The following is a 19804-nucleotide window of genomic DNA, read 5'->3' on the forward strand; positions in this document are numbered from 1 at the left end:
GTTGTAATTCTTTCAATTTTTCATTAATCCTGCATAACTGTGCTATCGTAAGCGGAAATAACTAAAAGTTTCAACAAAATCGGTGACCGGAAGTTCGTCGAGTCTCCTCGTATCGAAGCCTTTGAAGCCAACCTAATATTCGATGTTGAATTTATTGAAACATTTAATGTTTAGTTGTCTGGGGTAAAGCAATTGGAAGGAAAAAACGCAATCAAAAGGTATCGTTAGACTCTGGAGGATTAGTTGTCGATGAATTCGTCGTCGGTTCCCGCGTGCAGTAAATCTGACAGCTTGAGAATTAATTTGCGTCAGCTCGAACAATTTTCGGGCGGGCGAAACTAGTCGTGCCCGAACTTTTCTCTCTCTACTATTACTGAATGGGTCCGGTTTATGAGGGTAACAGCTGGGACACGTTGATAGTGGCCATTCACTGGCCGTACGCGGTCATCTGCGGATGGTTCCCGACCGGTTGTACCCTGAACTTAGATTGTTGGGAAATTTAGTGAACCCCTGGAGTCGATGAAGCTTCCCATGAAGAACTTCGGGCAAATGTTGACGAAATCTGCTGTCTTTGAGAGTGGGAATCCCCCCTCCCCTCTCCCACACACATACACCGATCAGAAACTCTACTTTATTCTAAACTATGTAGACGTATTCCGATGAAGGTTACCATCGTCGCAGACTGAGGATAAATCCCCGCATAGTTCGGGATCAAAAAGAGGATAACTTTGAAAAATGCTGAGGACGATTCCCTTACGAGGCATTTCCATCTTTCATGAAACGATCGTGATGTCCGACCGACCAAAGTTTCCTACACTGTTTAGTAATAGCGCGGAAATTGTACTTGCCGATCCTAAGTCGAAAATATTGAATATTCGATCATTCTATCGAATTCGTATCAAAACTTTTGTCGCGAGGATTGCCAATCGTGGACATCGATCGTATCTGATCTTGACTTTTTACTTACACAGTGATTTCTCTGTATATGTCGCCAAGATCTGGATGATAAATGTCACGGAATTATCCCCGCTACCGCGGGGTATACCCCGTGAGGGGCCGCGAAGCTTGAGAGGCCTGGATGATAAACGACGCTGGCCAGACCCGTGCTGTTGACATATATCGTGAATTCACTGTATCCGCAAAATTGAATTGTTATAGTGCCTTACAAGAAGAGCGAGCCTAATTTAGACTACAGTTTAAAATACACCTTGTATTCATTATGTATCATGTAAAAGAATATTTCTTTTAGCTTCGGTAATAATATTGGGTGATTATGAATTTTCTTTTGAGTCTGATTTAACAATCTTAGAACGAAGGACCTGTCTGAAACAGAAATCTTGGAAAAAATATTTCCAGTGTTAAGAGTGACGTATGTCTACAATACTAAAATTAAACGGTCTCTACTCGATAATTGTCCAAAACACGGGTCGGGCCAGGGACAATTATCGACGAGGAGATACTATTCTTTGATCCACTGCCGAACGTAGAAAGGGACAGCGAAGCTCGAAGCCTTTTTCGCTAAGAAGTATAAACATAATACTAACAAACACTACTAATCTAATAAAACAAATTCTTTATTTTTCATTATTTTTTGTGGGACTTTCACCAACGTATTCGTGGCATATAATTCAGATCATATTTACACTAATTTTCCGTTAACATAATTGTAACGAGAAGTACCTTTCATCGTTCATTACACTCATATTCACAAATCATATTTGGTATCATTGTCATTAGAAAAATGCCACGAATATGTGGGTGAAAGTTCCATAAAAAGATTATGAAAAATAAACAAGTCTTTTGAGTTATGTTTATACTCCTCGGCGGGGTCCCTCACAGGGTATACCCCGCGGTAGTGGGGATAGATCTGGGACAATTATAGGGTAGACATTTGAGACATTTATCGAGTAGAGACTGTATCGATTTAGTTATAGACTTCATCAAATTCTGAACCCATTCACTGTAGAAAAAGAGTTGTCGTTCCTTGTCAATATGAAAAATGAAATTTAAGAAAATGAGTTAAACGTGGAAAAGATCTAATAAATCAAATGACATTGGTGCTAGTATAAATAATATGAATAGTAAAAATCTGGGACGAATTTCAGAAGCCATTAAATCGAATTTTCTCAAGTGAGAAGTTCCGAGCTCGAGGTTTAAGAATTGGGCGGAGAACTCGGAAGATTTAGAACCCTAAATAGACAGAATAAATTAGCCCGTGGTTCGGGGGACCTTTCACGAGAGTTCAGGTGGTCTCAGTCACCTGCAGCAAAAGGCAACGGATGCTGTCGGCAAGCTTGGCAGACACGTCAGTCATCAGGCAAGTAGGAGCCTCAGTTTAAGCGTGATATTTGCCTGCTGATGCAGAATCGGCTTCTGCTAGATCGCGGATGCTTTCGTGTCCTGTCAGATGGAAATACAAACTGCTCCGGCCGATATTTTGACTGAGCGTGTACCTTTGAATGCACACGGGGAAAGGATTTTCTGGATTTGCCGAAAAAAATTCGCGAGGAAAGTTGTCAATGGTGCAACTCGCCGTTGCATTTCCGGGATATTCAATTCTGGGTAACGTGCATGAAATTCGCATACTAAATATTCCCCCGGTGGGTACAGAACTAAATGTCTCACGCACACATGATAATTAATATTAACTTTAGATGATTAGTCATCTGTGAAAATGTCGATTGGAACATTTGAATCTGGTGACAATCAAATGATTTGCCAATTGTTTGAATTAATAAACTCAATTCCAGGTACAACAATTTTCGTTTCATTTATTCCACGTCTTTACGAAGAACCACTTTGCAAAAGATTCTTATTACTGTATAAAACTTATCATTAAATTTAGTAGAAAGTGTTCAATTTTATTAATTTTGATTTCATTAAACAAGAACAGTACAATCACATTCTCACGTACGATAGTTTATAATTAATTATTCAGGACCAATAGCGAGAATTAAATTTGAGTTTCGAATTTTCTAGCGACGCAACGTGTTTGAACGATTTATGAATAAGCGAATGAAAATGTTCGCTACAGTTCCCCGATTTGACGAGTAATTCTTTAATTACGTCAAACGCTTTCACAGCTCCCAAGAAATTTTCCTCAACAATAGAGAGAAGATTGAATCACTGCATAAGATGAAGAGCTGATATTGGTTTCTTATGAAAGAGAGAGAAAATACTTTTAATCCGCAATCTTTTATCAAACAATAGACAAATTGTGGAGCAGTATTTCCTTTCCACGGTCGTACTGATCGAACTGAAAACGCGGTTATGACGAACAATGGACACCGATTCAACGATCGTTTTATTGGATATCAAGTCGTGTCTGCTTTGATTCCATTTAATCGCTAATCACGACTTTCTTTTTTAGTCTTCGACAGCAGCCAGCATGGTAATACGATTATTGGGGATTGACGAAGCGTGATTTTAGGGACGAGACAATATTTTCAATGTAAAGACGAAATGTTGCTGTATCATATTCACGTTTAAATAAATTCACAGTTGTTGGGAAAATCGGAATACCGTGTGCGTAGTATATCAATCATGCTGCGAGGCAACAAATAGTTTATGTCGAATTCGGAACATTCATTTGAGCTTGAATCATGCATCCCGTCTTAATTAATGCAAACTGTTCGTTGTTTTCGTGTGATTGGTCGCGATCAACAAGTTCCTTTCTCGACGTGCGAAATACTATGTTCTTTGTGTCATAAGCTCGTTTAAAGAATGTATTCGTTTTGTAGTTTGCAAAGCTTCAGTGTTGGAGGAAAATGTAACTCATGGCTTCCTTCTAAAAGTATGGGAGTATCAGGTATGGGAACTTTGTACAGTATAGTCTTCTATATCCGAGCCCAATCCTCGGGTCCGTGGTGTGACATATAAATCGTGTAGGGCTACTACTTTCATTCAGTGCATTCCGTCAATTAAACCGCTAAACACAGTTCGAGTTATATCACGTTCAGTGTCATTTCAATCAGAAAAATGCCACAAATAATTTGGCTAAAGTTCCATAAAAGAATAATGAAAAGTAAAGAAGTTTTGTAATTGGATTAGTAGTGGTTCACACCGATATACCCGAACTGGTATCGGATTACGGCGACATGTTTACACTTCGCGGAGACCGAGGCGCCTAAAGCTTCATGGCCCCTCGCGGGTTATGCCCCGCAGTGGAGGGGTTAGGCGAACTGACTAAGACAGCGTAGCTCCGTTCGGCTTAGATCAAGACTTTACTGTAATTTCCGTTTTACAGTCTTTTCGTGCTCATTCAACTCGTTTTATTACTTGAAAGGGCTGAAAGAGCTTCCTGATGGTACCTTGATCGTACGCAATAAACCAGACGACACTTTTCATGGACTCAATTTATTAGCAACAATCAAGTGACAAAGTTGTCTCAGGAAATTGAACAGACATGATGAACTCGATCACCAATAAATACATAACGAAATTGTATCGGGGGATTAGACATAAAAGGTTCACCGGGGACCAAAAAAAAATATATATAAAACAGTAAAGAGCGACTGTGAAACGAAGAATACAACGAACATGGAAGCAGCAGACAAAGAAACGGCGAGAACCGCGGAAAACGAGGCGAAAGTAGCAAGGCAATAATCCGACAAGTGTATTCACGACTTATATGAGGGAGCGAGGTGTTGTGAGGGATGTGGTCGCCAAATGTGTACGAATATAAACCGGGTTCCAGCGATGCCCTGAAAAAGAGGTCTGGCAAGGATATACACCTGGAGGGACCGAGGATGTACGCGCCCGAAGATGTGGAGGAAGTATCAGACAATGCAACTGGCTGTATATCGCGCTGACCTATCACCGACTGCGTGCTGCAGCTAATTAGGAAGATAAATACGTGAGAAGAGCTTGAAACTCAAAGCTGCGAGCTGTTGAAATCGAATTAATATCTGCGAAAGAATTCTCCGAAGAAACTGTGAGAAGTGCGGTGGATGCAAAAAGTATAAACATTTCCGGTTCTAAAAAAATGTAATGTTTAAATTCGCGAATGCGTAAAATCAGTCTATTTTCAAACTAAGTGGACGAAGGATATTCAATACTATAAATTATAGATTGGATATACAATAAACATTCTTGGTTCGGTTCGGAAGGGATCAGAATATAAACTTTCTGCTCCATTTGAAAAATTGCATCCTTTGACGCAGGAATCTCTGTTGAATTTAATTTCGAAAAAACGCGTTCGCTGAACCGAAGGAGGAAACACTTTGTAGCACTCTATTTAGCCCATCTTGAGCGAGGTATTATTTTAATGAATTGAAGAGAAGTCGCTGCCTCCGCGGCGTTACCAGACCCGTTCCATTATGTTCGTCTTACAAATTTTCTCGCCATAATTTCTGCACGGAATCCCCCTAGATATTAGACGTCGTGTGTGATTATTGTACTCCGGCTCGGCCAAGTAAATGGATAGGACGTGTTGGACCAGTTGCGTCGCCCGCAAGCCATTCGGACTCTGACACTCGAATTCAACAGACTAATAAAATTTCCGTAACATTTCGCCCAACGTTTAATCATTTATTAACGCAGGAATACATTTTTCCGAGAGCGACAAGGGCTCTCGGAACGGTATATAACTGCTCTCCTGTAATAATTGAGGTCCCATAAATCTTGACTTGGACTATCTCTTAATCAGAGGTCTTAGCGGAACTCCACGAAATTGGGATCAGGCTTTCCAAGTTGCCTTTTCTATATGTATACCGTCGATTTATTAACTTAATGATCGCGCGGCTCTGATAAATGAAACTTGCAAATACAACCCCCAGTTTATGCAGTTAGACAACTGCGTTGTTAAATCGATGAGAAAAATCATTTTAGTAATCCGTGGACAATTCAGAGACGGTTTCAATATGAATAATTCGAAGTAAATAGTATGCCAATGATTTAGATTATTTTTTAATTATTGTCTTTCATTTTAATAACTCTGTTTGCAATTTACATGAATCCGTTAGGGGGTGAATGCCGCCACATTGAGTACAAATCATTTATTTATTTAAATAAGACGAAATAAGTTCACATTTTTCCTGTTTTCCAATATTTAAGACTCTGATCAACTATCCTAGAAAAAATTGTCAAACATCATTTTCTTCCTTTTTATTGAAACTGTTAGCATCACATATTCAACCCTGTGAGGACAAATGTCGTCATATTGAATACAAATTATTTGTTTATTTATTTAAATAGCAACAGATGAGTACACAGTAGATGTACAAACTAATTCATAACGAATAAAAACAATAAATTAAAAAGAAATTGTAACTTTATTTTGGGTCGACATATTTCAACCACGATATTGGAGATTGATTAGCTATGTAAAATAGAATAAAAGTACGTGCGAAGTGATGGAGATTATTTTGCAGAGTTTTAGTTGTCTGTAAACAATTATAAAAAAATCTCGAATGAAGATCTACGAGTATTAATTTGTACAGCTAAAATTTTTGTCATTTTCCAGTACTAAACATTTTATTAGATGCTCGAATCCTCTGATAAAAATGATGAATCATTTTCCTCCCTTTTAGCTGAGCAATTAGCATTAAACATTCATCCCAATGATTAAAAACGTCGTCGTATTGGATACAATAATTTAATTAACGAGAGAAGAGTTCACATTTTTCTTTTCCTTCGGTGCTGAAAGCAGTGGATTTATGACGTGTGATTCCCAGATGGAAGGATTTTTAATATTTAATAAAATCCTCGTCCGCAAAGGGTTAATATCATGACAATGCAGCCGAGGTGATGTCAAGCATAATAGCCTATAGCCACGTCCTCGACGCACAGAGCTCCTTACGAGGCCTTGCCTCCCGTGGTATCATATATTGTGGTAGTATAAAGCGCGTGGAGATAACGTAGCATCTAATGACAGAGTAGAGGAACTTCTGTAGACAAAGTGGATGAATAAACCGTGTCGAAGTAGGAGAAAGCCCACGAGCTGCCGGGTCTGCTATTGTCAACATTGACCTATAGCGAAATGTCGTGTCGCACGGGTTTCAGGATAATCTGAGACACTCTGTGCGAAAGAGCTGTTCATTATGAAACTCAAAGAAAATACAGTCAACAGAAGAATGATCTTTTCAAAATCTTTGGAAAATTTTCATTACAGAATTTCGAAGAAAACATTTCACAAAAAAATGTCTTTTCAATTCATTGAATTGTTTTCACTGCACACAAAAAACTTAAAAAATTTTCGTTATAAAATTCCGAAGAAAAACGTTTCACAGAAAAATGATGTTCTTTGAGGTATTTTCTCTGAATGTGTCAAATTTTGAAAAAATAAAATTCTGTAAATTTTTACGAATATATAGAGAAAATGATAAGCCACATTCGAATACTTCGTTGATTAAATTAGTAAGTATCAACATCAAAATTAAAAGTCACCGAGTCCAAGCAGTTGCGTATACAATGTGTTATACAAACGTTTCTAACTGTGCTGCCCTAAACGCTGGCGCAGTCGTAAAAGAAATGATATCCAGGAAGAGATTACACGGTTATTTTACCCGAAGTTGTCGCTTTTTATTGCTGTGCACCACGGTGCACTTGTTCTAAATATAGCTCCGTTAGTATCGTGGATTTTTGTGAACCACTTGGCGAAGATATTGTTGCTAGTGAGAAGATTAAAAGCAGATGAAAGAGAACACGGTTTTTTCATCCTGTGCAATGAAAATTTTAAGATATTCCTATGCGACAATTGAAGTTTTATCGATGCTTTTCTTACCGTTTTTGGCAATGCAATCTTCACGCTGGAGATTTGACAATCATCGATACAGACGTCGAAGTATGTTATACTGTTTTAATGATTTAGGGTCGGTGATTCTACATGTAAATGTAGAGTAAGACAATGTAATGTTATATGCATGAAGCTTCGTTTTCCAAAAGAATGAAATAAGAACATCTGTCGAATACGCTTGCTATCGATGAAGATTAGTGTTTTGTCTGGTCATTGACGGCTGTTTCTACTTGAAACGACGACCGCTTATTTCCTGTCTGGTATTGACCTTCAAGATGACCTGAATAAATAAGCGACCCTATTCTTACGTTTACTGCACGACAATATTAATTAACACATATTCAATTTATATAATTTCTTATATTTTTATATTTTATTATTTTTAAAAATACCTCTATAGAATTTCAGAAAAAATTTCATGACTCTCACATTATTTATATGAGCGCCAAGTTATATAAACCATAGAGCAGTAGACAACCCTTATTACTACCCTTTCTACTTTGACATGGCATCGGGAGGGTTAAGGGATAATTGCAAAGGAGGTATCAGACAGTATTATTAAAAGGCAACCCTACAAATGCAAGAAGCATCAAAATAACTTGAGATTATACTTGATAATTAGGAAGAATCCGTATGAACTACAAAAAGGTAGACACCTTACTTGCCAGCCCTTTTCTCGAAGGGGTTAAGAGGTATTGTAGAGGGTGTGTCAGACAGCAATGTTAATAGACAACCCTTCGAATTCAGAAAAAGAACATCGAAATAATGTAAGCAATAAAAATGATAAAACATTGGACACCCTTCCAACCACCCTTCTGTTTTGTCGGAACATACGGAGAGATTTGAGAAATAACACCCCATAAATCACCACTAGCCGCCCCTTTCTCTGCACCCTCTTTCGAAAGAGTGAAGAAATAATTATAAATCTAGAGGGTATCAGACAACTCACCAAATTCCGAAAAGACCATAAAAATAACAGAAAAGCCACATAAATCATGAGACAGTCACCCCTTTCGTCAGACCCCCTCTCAGTATAGTCAAAAAAATAATTATACCGAGGGTGCCAGACATCATCACCAAGTTACAACCCTACAAAAAGGCCCACAAAAACATCAATACCCCCCCCCCCTCAAATCGTGAACCACCACTCGCCCTTTCCATCCCCAAAAGTCTTAAGAAATAATTATACAGAGGGTATCAGACAGCATTGTGCCTGGACAGCCCTACAAATTTCGGAAAGAGCATCAAACCGATCCGTCGTAATCCTCATAGAACTTAACTCCCATTGTGGTCAAGGATGAGAACGAACTCCGGTCCGAAAGAGAGGGGATCTATAGAGAGTAGTCGACCTCCACTGGATCCTGGATCCAGGACGCGTGGCGATGGTACCATCGCCATCAGCATCGGACCAGCCAGCAGCAACATCCCCTATCTCGAAGGAGCTTAATACCCGTGTACAGTCGGATCCTGGCCACTCTGTTTCAGAGTGTGGCATACATCCCACTCGAGGATACCGATATTGAAACGTAAAAAAGATTCAATCAGTCGCGAAGTTTCAGCGCCAATCAATCACCCCTTCCCCGAGAGCTATCCAGCTTTAGGACGCAAAAGCTCTCTCGCTCGCGCGCAGCCCGCACTGGGGCGGCTGATCGCGACGACGACGCTAAAATGGCCGAGGGGGCGAAACGAAGGGGGCTGGAGAGGAGAGGGGATGAAGAAGAGAACGAGGCGACAGGGCGAGGAGGAGGGGGTGGGGGTCAACGGGGGAGGTGCACCGGAGTCGGGGGGAGTGGGGGGAGTCCGAGGGGGAATCGCGAAAGGGGGGATGGAGAGGGGCCAAGAGGCGAAAGAGGGGAGGAAACGGGGGCCGCGAGGGGGTGTGGTAGGGGGGAGAGAAACGAGCTTTCGGGTTGCACGACCGAGTCGACGCACTGGAAGCTCTCCGTGCTTGCGGCGGGAGCCTCAGTAGCCGCTTGTACGTCGACCGGAAGAGCTCTTTGTCGTCACGTCGTCCTGAGACGCGCAGCGCGCCATCGCCGACGAGAGAGGGATCGTCGGTGATCGAATTTTATCTCTTCGGCCTTCTCCTACGTTTCTTTTTTTTTCCGGCGACCGCACACACACCCTCGACGCGCGTCCCTTTAATTTCTGTTGGTGCGCGCTTTGTCTATCTCTCTCTCTCTCTCCGTCTCTCTCTTTCCCGACAAGAGAGAACGAGACCCCTTCGCGCAACAGCCCTCTCTGAACCCCCGTTCGCCAAAAAGGATTCTCGCGACAACCGGGGGACGCCGAAAGAGACCGGACACCAATTTTCCAGTGAAGTGTTCCTCACCCCTCCCCCCACCCTTTCTGTTCTTCGTTTCTTGCTTTGTTCGGGTTTTCCGTTCTTTTTTTTTTTTTTGTTCTTTTTGGTTCGCCTCCTTTTCGTCGTCGGTTTCGCCCTGGTGAATGGATCGACGAGCAGGTGCGACGACCGAGCGGAACCGGATGTCTTAACATGAACGCGGGGCTGTGATCCGTGACGCCGGACGCGTATATGAGTGTGTAACTACGGGAAACTAACCGCGGAGACATCATGAGAAGTGTCGCAAGGCATCGGGAAGCGCGTCCTACCCTCTCCGCGACGATCTTCATCGTGCTCGCCGTGTTCGTGACCGGTAAGGACCTGACGTCCTACAGGATAATATCAGTGACCATGTTTCCTTTGGTATCGCTCGATGCTGATGGAACAAGTGTGAAGGGGAGTTTGGGAGTTTCGGGTTCGGGACCAGCAAATTTGTGGGAAAGATGATCTAGGATTGCTCTGGGAGCAATCTAATTTAAACTGGAAGTTGGGGGAGTCTTTACAGCGATTTTAGGGTGGTTTTTAGCACCTGGGGTACTCACACCTGTTTCTGTTAGTTTCCTGCCGATTTCATGCGCTTGCTCTTGATTAAACAAGTGTTCCGAAGACATCGAAACTCCGCGGCGCAAGTGTACGGGGAGGATGATCGAGAATAGTTGCTGGAGTCTTGATACCGATTTTAGGGTGGTGTCGATCCCCTAGGGTCGTTATAACTGTTTCTTTTGGTTTCTCGTCGATTTCATGCGTTTGCTACTGATCAAGCAAGTGCTCTGAAGGGATCGGGGATTTTGGGACCCGGCTGATGATCGAGGAATATTCTAGAACTAAAAAAGATCGAAGCGAAGGCTACGGGAGCCTTGATACCGAGTAGGGTGGTGTTTAGCCACTCCAAGTTCGTCACAACAATTTCTTTTAAAATTAAACAAGTGTTCCGAAGGGATTCAGGATTCTGGGACTCGGACGAGAACGTTTGTGGGAAAGATGATCAATGATTGTTCTAGGAGCGATCTAATTGAAAGTGGAAGTCAGAGGATACCGATTTTAAGGTGGTGTCCATCCTCCTTTTAGTTTTTCGTTAATTTAATACCTTCGCTTGTGACGATGCAAGTGTTCGGGAGAAATCCGGGATCTCGAGACGCGGCAGCGGAAGTTCATGAGAAAGACGATCAAGGAAGCTGCAGGAACGGTGTAATGTGAAGTGCAAGCTGCGGGAGCCTCGCTACCATTTTTAGGGCGATAGTCTTTTCTTGGGGTCGTTGCACCTATCTCTTTTCCTTTTATCAATGATTAAGAAAAATTTCCAGAAAAGGAAATCTATGAACGGAATGATCGAGGATAGGGGCGATCTAATTTGAAGCGAAGGGAGCCTCGGTACCATTTTTTCTACGGCGGTCCCTTTCCAGGGTCGTTGCACTTATTTCTTTTAATTCTTGCAACGATTCGAAGCGTTTGCTTTTGATTGAGGAAGTGTCTGGGAGAAACCGGAGATCTCGAGATCCGGCAGCGGAAGTTTGTGGGAAAGATGATCGAGAACGCTTACAGGAGCCTGGATACCGTTCCTTGGACAGTATTTATCTTCTAGGATCGCTGTACCGATTTCTTTTCAACAACTCGAACCGTACGCTCGTGATTGAACAAGTGTTCGGAAGAAATCTTGAATCTCGAGACCTGGGAAGAGAAGTTTACGGGGAAGAAGGTCGAGGGTAGTTGTGAAAACTCCATACAGTTTTTACCTCCTAGGGACCCTACAACCGTTTCCTTGGTTTCGCGCCGATTTGATGCGTTTGCTCCTGATTAAACGAGAGTTTCGGAAAAATGTATGATTGCTGGAGCGTTGATATACCGATTTTTGGATGCTGAGTAGTCCCCAGAATCGTCACATTCATTTCTTTCAATTTTTGACCGATTCGAAACATTTGCTCCTGATTAAACAAGTGTTCTCCAGATGTTGTGCAAACACGATCGAGGATAGCTGGAGAAGCCATCTAGTTTAAAGTGGAAGTCAGAAGATCCTTCATGCCGATTTCAGGATCGCGTCTATCCCCTAAAGTCGCGTCACACCGATTTCTTTTAGTATCCCGTCGATTTGACGCGTTCACCCTTGGTTGAACAAGTGTTTCGAAGAAATCGGTTCTCGAGACCCGGCGGAGGAATTTTACGGAGGAGACGATCGAGGATAGTTGCAATCCAGTTCAAAGCGAATACTGCGGGGTCTACACAATTTTTGAGCACGGTGTTTCTCTCCCGGAGTCATCTATTTCTTTCCATTTCTCCAACGATTCGATGCGTTCGCTTCCGATTGAACAAGTGTTTCGGAAAGGTTGGTGATCCCGAGAACCAACAACGCAAGTTTATGGGATAGATTATCAAGGGTACTTTTGGAAGTTATGTAGCTGCGAGCGAAGGCTACGGGAGCCATGACACATTTTCTTAGGGTGGAGTTTGCCCCTAGAGTCGTCGCGTCTATTCCCTTTCAAATTTTCAACGATTTAATGGTTTCGTCCCTAATGAAATATCCTGAAAAATCGAAGATGATAAAGGACAGTTACGGGAGCATCGATACCGATTTTAGGGGGGTGTTTATCTCCTAGAGTGAAACAATTGCTCCCGATTAAACAGGTGTCCTGGAGAGATTGGAGATCTCGAGAGCCAACGGGGAAATTTTATGTGAAAAATGATCGAGGATAGTAGGAAGAGCAATCTACCCGAAAGTGAACGCTACGTGATCCTCGATACAGTTTTTAGGAGGGTGTTTATCCCCCCGAGTAGTTACAACATCCAATAAATCACCGAGTATCAGTTTTACGGTCGTAGTGCATCCAAACAATTTTCCCCGTCGACTCGCCGGAGTCGCTGCACTTTTCAGCGGTTCGAAAATTCCGATTGCAACAAATTACCGGCGGCGTGGCTGTCGGCCGCGATCAAGATGTCGGCGATCGTTAATGAGATTTCGAAGTGCGAAACACGGAGATTGGAACGTCAGTCGGAACAAAAGAAGGGCGGCGAGAGTATCGCGTGGGAACTTCGATTCCCTCCTCGCGAAATCGATTTGCCGATCCGTTCGATCCTTGGGTTTGCGCGCGGGGTGTACTTTGTGCTGTGCGAAAAAAACATAGAGAGAGAGAGTGAGAGTGAGAGAGAGAGGAGAATACGGCAGTCGAATAGGCGAGAATTCGACTATGAAAAGAGTCCCGTTTATCTTGCAGAAGTGACGCGCGCGAGGCGAGCCAGAAACATTTTAGCGAAAAAATCTTTTCGCGCGGTTCGAGGGGTAATCTCGCTGAACAAATTGGCGCACTGAGCCTGGGAACGCTGGATTTTTTTCTTTTTCTTTTCCTTTTTTTTTTTTGCAAATCTTTGTCCCGGGGTTTTGTCGGCGCGGCTCTCGCCGCTTTTAAATGGCAAGCGAAGCGATCCGTCTTGCGAGAGTGCTCGACGCCCACGGTTTTCGCTAGTTGAGGAATCACGCCGGAGAAATTGAACGCCGCGCCGCGTTTTGAGCCTGAGCCGCGCGTAACTTTCGCGAATAAAGTATCGGGGGAAATCGAGAGACAGAAGGGAAACAGAGGGAGGGACACTATGGAGCACAGATGTAGCACTACAATTTTCGAGAGTTTTCCACATCTGTACATTGATTTCCTAATGCTGATACCGTCACGTGAAAAGAGTCAAAAAGAAATTGCATAGAATGAACAGAGAGTAAAAATATTCATTTAGAAGAAATTATAATAAAATATATCCGACACTCGCTTTCATCTCGATATGTAGACAGCAACTGCAATTTTTTTTATAAATGAAGTCCGTTATTTATCATGCACTTAGTGTTTCTCGATCATTCTTCCTACGTTTAAAAATAGGAAACATGTAGATAGCGCTATATTTTTTATAAATGAAGTTTGTTATTTATCATGCGCTTAGTGCTTCTCAAACATTCTTCCAACGTTAAAAAATCGGAAAAATGTAGATAGCGCTATATTTTTTATAAATGAAGTTTGTTATTTATCATGCGCTTAGTGCTTCTCAAACATTCTTGCAACGTTCAAAAATCGGAAAAATGTAGATAGCGCTATATTTTTTATAAATGAAGTTCGTTATTTATCACGCACTTAGTGTTTCTCGATCATTCTTTGATCGTTTAAAAATAGGAAAAATGTAGGTAGCGTTATAGTTTTGCTCCGAATCTAAAATATTTCTGCCTTCCTACAGCAACTTCAATATATTTTTGTATATGAAGTTGACAATTTATGATGCTTTCTCATATCGTATATTGATTTTCCTAAATTATTGTTCCAAAGTTCAAAAATCTTAATAATGTACATGGTGCTATAGTTTTGTAATGATTCCAAAATATTTCTCGCTTTGATCTCGACATATACGCAGCAACTTCATTATTTTGTATGAAGTTCGTTATTCATCATACTTTCCCAAATCGCGCAGTTGGTGTTCCGGAAGTATTCTTCGAAAGTTGAAAATTCTGAAAAATGTGGGTAGCGCTATAGTTTTGCGCAGTTTCTAAAATATTTCTCGCTTCCTGCACACAGCAACTTCAATATATTTTTATATATGAAGCTCACAATTTATGATGCTTTCTCACATTGCGCTCTTGATTTTCCTGAATTATTCTTCCAAAGTTAAAAAATCTTAATAACGTAGATGGTGCCATAATTTTGCAACGATTCCGAAATGTTTCTCGCTTTGATCTCGACATATACGCAGCAACTTCATTATTTTGTATGAAGTTCGTTATTCATCATACTTTCCCAAATCGCGCAGTTGGTGTTCCGGAAGTATTCTTCGAAAGTTGAAAATTCTGAAAAATGTGGGTAGCGCTATAGTTTTGCGCAGTTTCTGAAATATTTCTCGCTTCCTGCACACAGCAACTTTAATATATTTTTATATATGAAGCTCACAATTTATGATGCTTTCTCACATTGCGCTCTTGATTTTCCTGAATTATTCTTCCAAAGTTAAAAAATCTTAATAACGTAGATGGTGCCATAATTTTTCAACGATTCCGAAATGTTTCTCCCTTGATCTCGACATATTCGCAGCGACTTCATTATTTTGAAGTTCGTTTTTCATCATACTTTCCCAAATCGCGCAGTTGGTTTCCGGAATTATTCTTCCAAAATTGAAAGTTCTGAAAAATGTAGGTAGCCCTATAGTTCTGCGCCGATTCTGAAATATTTCTCGCTTCCTGCACACAGCAACTTTAATATATTTTTATATATGAAGCTCAAAATTTATGATGCTTTCTCACATCGTGCACTCGATTTTCCTGAATTATTCTTCCAAAGTTAAAAAATCTTAATAACGTAGATGGTGCCATAATTTTGCAACGATTCCGAAATGTTTCTCGCTTTGATCTCGACATATTCGCAGCGACTTCATTGTTTTGAAGTTCGTTTTTCATCATACTTTCCCAAATCGCGCAGTTGGTTTCCAGAATTATTCTTCGAAAGTTGAAAATTCTAAAAAATGTGGGTAGCGCTATAGTTTTGCGCAGTTTCTAAAATTATTTCTCGCTTCCTGCACACAGCAACTTCAATATATTTTTATATATGTATGAAGCTCACAATTTATGATGCTTTCTCACATTGCGCTCTTGATTTTCCTGAATTATTCTTCCAAAGTTAAAAAATCTTAATAACGTAGATGGTGCCATAATTTTGCAACGATTCCGAAATGTTTCTCGCTTTGATCTCGACATATTCGCAGCGACTTCATTGTTTTGAAGTTCGTTTTTCATCATACTTTCCCAAATCGCGCAGTTGGTTTTCCAGAAATATTCTTCGAAAGTTGAAAATTCTGAAAAATATGGGCGGCGCTATAGTGATGCACCGTAGGGCGATGGAACGAGGTAGAGGGAGCCGAGTGCAGAAACGCCGTCGCGCATTATTCGATTTCGCGAAAAGCCAGCGTGCGCTCTCGGAAGTTCGAACGATCTTCCCCCGTTAAATGACCGTGCCCTACTGGATCCTCTCGAGAGGCGACGATTGCGGACAATAAAGAAGTTTTCTACGCCGAGACGTCACGATTTCGTTCTTTTGTGCTCGAACAGAACCGCCGTCGAATAGGATTAGAATAGTTTTTATACGATCACGTCGGGACGGAAATACTGATCAGCCAGGAGCTATGTGAAACGGGTCACGTACACGCCGCTCTGGATCCTTAATGTATAAAAGGATCAATATTATTGCGGCGATGGCGAAAGGACCGCGCGTTTTCCGACGAAAATCGCTCGGAGCTTTCGGTAATTGCGGGTCGGGCCGGTGGATCGAACGCTGCTGCATGCCGGACAAACGATTTTTTAACTTTGTTTGATGAAAGCATGTTTGTAGAACTCTCGGTTTTACCTCGGGAACCTTCGAAATCCTGTTCGTTATTATAATCCTGAAAGGAACGATTAGATTCTACTTCGCTGGTTCGCAAATGAAATCGTTGTTACTGCTGAAAAATTTACTAAAAAATTGTGAAACGGTTTTTTAATTTAATCGTCGGTAAGCAATATTTTAATGGAACAGTACTTGGTCTTCTCGGATAGGAAAAATTATATCAAATGAAGTATGGCTTCTTTACATTTGATGATTCTTCATCGTTTCACACAAGCTTTGAAAGCAAACATCAAACAAAACTTACCGAAACTTGGACTCGAAAAATAATTCAATTTTTATGGACTACTCTACTAAAACGAACATAAAAACTTATTCCCCTGTATGAAGCAGATTTAGCCACTATAATGCACTATAACTTTTGCCTAACATTTTATTTCATTCTCAAAGTGTACAATTCATACAGTCGGACGTTTACGGATGAACTGAGAATAAAAACTGTTTTACGATGCTGCAATTGTGAAACTGAAATATGAATTGCCGAAAATAAAACTGAGTTCATGTTCGAAAAAGGAATCTTCGGAAAAATTTCCTCGTAAAATGGATTCGGGAGATACAATCGTCAGATAAAGTAAAATTTAAACGAATTCTAAACTTACATGGACATCACACAAACACAAGCAAAAGTTGCTTTCTATCAATTGCGACAGTCAAGAACGGGTACTATTAAACGGGCCCTGAGAATGTTACAGAATTTCTCGATCGCCATCTTCGCGATCAGGTCGGTCGTCCTGAAGGAAAAAGTGCAAAGAAGTTACTTTTAATTTATTTCAGTAGATTTTCACCATCGGGAGCCGCGAGCTGGGAATGGGAATGAATATCAAAGATGAAATTGCTTTTTCTGATTATAAGTTTTTATTCACTAGCGGCGAGACTTAATTACGATGCATATTGAATCATTCGCTGATAGTAACATTCTGAAACCTCTTTCGTTTTTTTTTTTGTTTGTTTTTTATTCTTTGGTTTGCTTTCACACCCATCGGCAAAAGCGTGAATATTTATCGACGATTATGAAAAATTCAAGCATTCAAATTCATCAAAGGATACTTCGTGCCGATGAAAGGTTTAATATTATTGACAAATACAAAGGACAGAGTGCAATTTGCGACGCAAAAAAAAAATACCATTTCGCTAAAAGCAAACGGAGCAAGCGAAACGGAATTTTTCATCGGACATTTCTGTTATTACAAAAGTCTTTGTGTTGTATTTTATAAATTTGGTTGCACTTTTATGTAGAATATTCATTCGTTCGCTCCTCGCGTGGGAGTAAAATACTTTATTTGTCGAGAGTAAAATTTCATATGAAAAAGACATGCAGAAGTACAATAAAATTCAGAGACAGCCGAGTCAAAACGTACTACAATGTTTCATACATATTCATTGGCAGCCATGCAGAGTATGACGCGACCGTACGAAGTACTTGTATTTTACGCTGTCGACTAACTTTCCAATAAGTAATCATTTTTAATACATTTTCCACGTAGACTAGAATACGAGCTGCGATAAAAAAGTCAGAAAGCTGAGAACATGAAACTTTTATTCACTATTTCTAATTGCACTCTGTGTTTTCGAAAACATACATTCTTCGAAGATCTAAATTCAAATATATTTGAGAAACACTGTTAGGTGTGCAAATTAATTCGTAGCCACTCCTTCGTGAATTTATTGATTGTTTACAGATCACTAAAATAAATTCTACTGTCCAAAACAGTCTCCATCAGTTTCGTCCGCCATTTTCTATTTAATTAATCTTACAAGAAGCTAATGAGTAGACTGTGGATTTTTATGCAAAATAAACTCTAATTCGGTTGTGTGAAATGGAAGCTATATCAAAAAGTATTTATTCTTCCAGTGATTTTAATATGTCAGAAATGATGTAGCAATGTTCTTAAATTATTCTAACGTCTTTGCAGTGTTATGTTGTAGTCAGCCATTTTTACTATAAAGCCTACGGAGTCTACTGATTCATATCCAACGTGACGATTGAAAGACTTGATGTGAAAATAAAAATAAAATTAACTTGGAGATCCACGGATTAATTTGTACATATAATATATTCAACACACAATTCTTCGACTATCTTCAGCAATTACTTCTGTTCGTATTGTAGTTGTTTGAGGTGAACCTCATTAGGATTTGCAGAGTCTCGAATAGTTCAAGAAGCAGTCCCGTGCCATAAGTGTTAATTCTTTTGACTGCAACGACTAAATTACTTCGATTTTATGGCATTTATAGGAGTGTCTGTTGTAAAATGAGTCTCCGACTAATTAAATAAGGATCTCCCTTATCCGGCAACTCTGAATCAAAGTGCTGTAAGCGATAAAAATCAAAATCCCCCAAAGTTTCCCCGATTCCTCGATTACAGAGGATTACAGAACCAATGTGTTATCGGGATCGAAGTTAAAAGGTCAATTAGTTTTAAACGCGTTTTATTCAACGAACGGCGTGCGCAAGCCTTATCTTAATCTTCAAACGAAAGGCAATTCGAATAAATAGCTTCTCAAGGAAACGAGTATTCGCCGTCTTCGCCAATTCTCTATCGATTGATCGTTTCGAATATGTTTTTGGGAAGAATTAAGTTTCACTTTATTAATAAAAATACAACCGTGTCCCAAAATCGACTAAATTGCGGTTGTCGTCAGTTCGAACTTCGGCGTGTGATCTGTCTTCAAAAAGTTGATTATCCAAAAATCATTCGACGTTTAAAACAAATTGGAAAATAAAGCAAAATATATAGAAAAATAAAATTAAAAAAAAATAAAAATATAATTGCTTCACAATCCAAGAACAAAATCTCAATTTACTTTTGCACCGACCTAATTCGAATTGGACAATGACGCAAGACATTTTACAACAATACAGACCGTCATACTTCACCGACGTGTCCGCTTTTTATCTGTGGCTGCAGATTGATGACAGCCGAATGGCTCGTCAGAATTTAACAGTTGATCGTTATAATTCCATGCGATTTCGATGCAGATTAAAACGGTGACCAGAACAGTACAATTTAATTCCATAAAAATAATTAAATCGCAAAATTGAAAAAGATGTATCTCCACCGGCAATTATCAGCGAAATCAATCAGTGGACATGCAAATTGAACCCTTTAATGGGATTCCATAGAATTCTTCTTTTGACAAATTGGACGGCGAACGTTTGCACCGTGCAAACATTCATGGCGAGTTTTCAGTGCAGTTATTTTTTCAAAAGATTTGTTTGAGTTTACCTGTCATTTAATCCTCGTTTAATTTCAATCATTTATGATTGCGCGGTATCAATCCTTGCCCACCGTTCGCACGTTTAACTTCTGCCACTTCAAATAAATCTCGCGCG

The 19804-nt window shown here is 40.3% G+C and overlaps 1 protein-coding gene across 2 annotated transcripts in view; it reads left to right on the top strand.

Annotated features, from left to right (window-relative positions):
- The first annotated feature begins 9681 nt into the window (after positions 1-9681).
- LOC143363053 (uncharacterized) overlaps positions 9682-19804 on the top strand; it is a 77269-nt gene continuing 67146 nt past the window's right edge. Inside the window, exons 1-2 of one of the 2 annotated variants that reach the window (XM_076803672.1) lie at positions 9714-9788; positions 10000-10392. In XM_076803672.1, coding sequence (XP_076659787.1) covers positions 10311-10392 — 82 coding nt within the window. In that variant the 5' untranslated portion in view covers positions 9714-9788; positions 10000-10310. Of the gene's footprint in view, positions 10393-19804 lie in introns of both variants that reach the window. The other variant, XM_076803671.1, reaches the window with a different exon arrangement.

Source organism: Halictus rubicundus, chromosome 18 (genome assembly GCF_050948215.1).
Source record: "Halictus rubicundus isolate RS-2024b chromosome 18, iyHalRubi1_principal, whole genome shotgun sequence".
Lineage (NCBI taxonomy): Eukaryota > Metazoa > Arthropoda > Insecta > Hymenoptera > Halictidae > Halictus > Halictus rubicundus.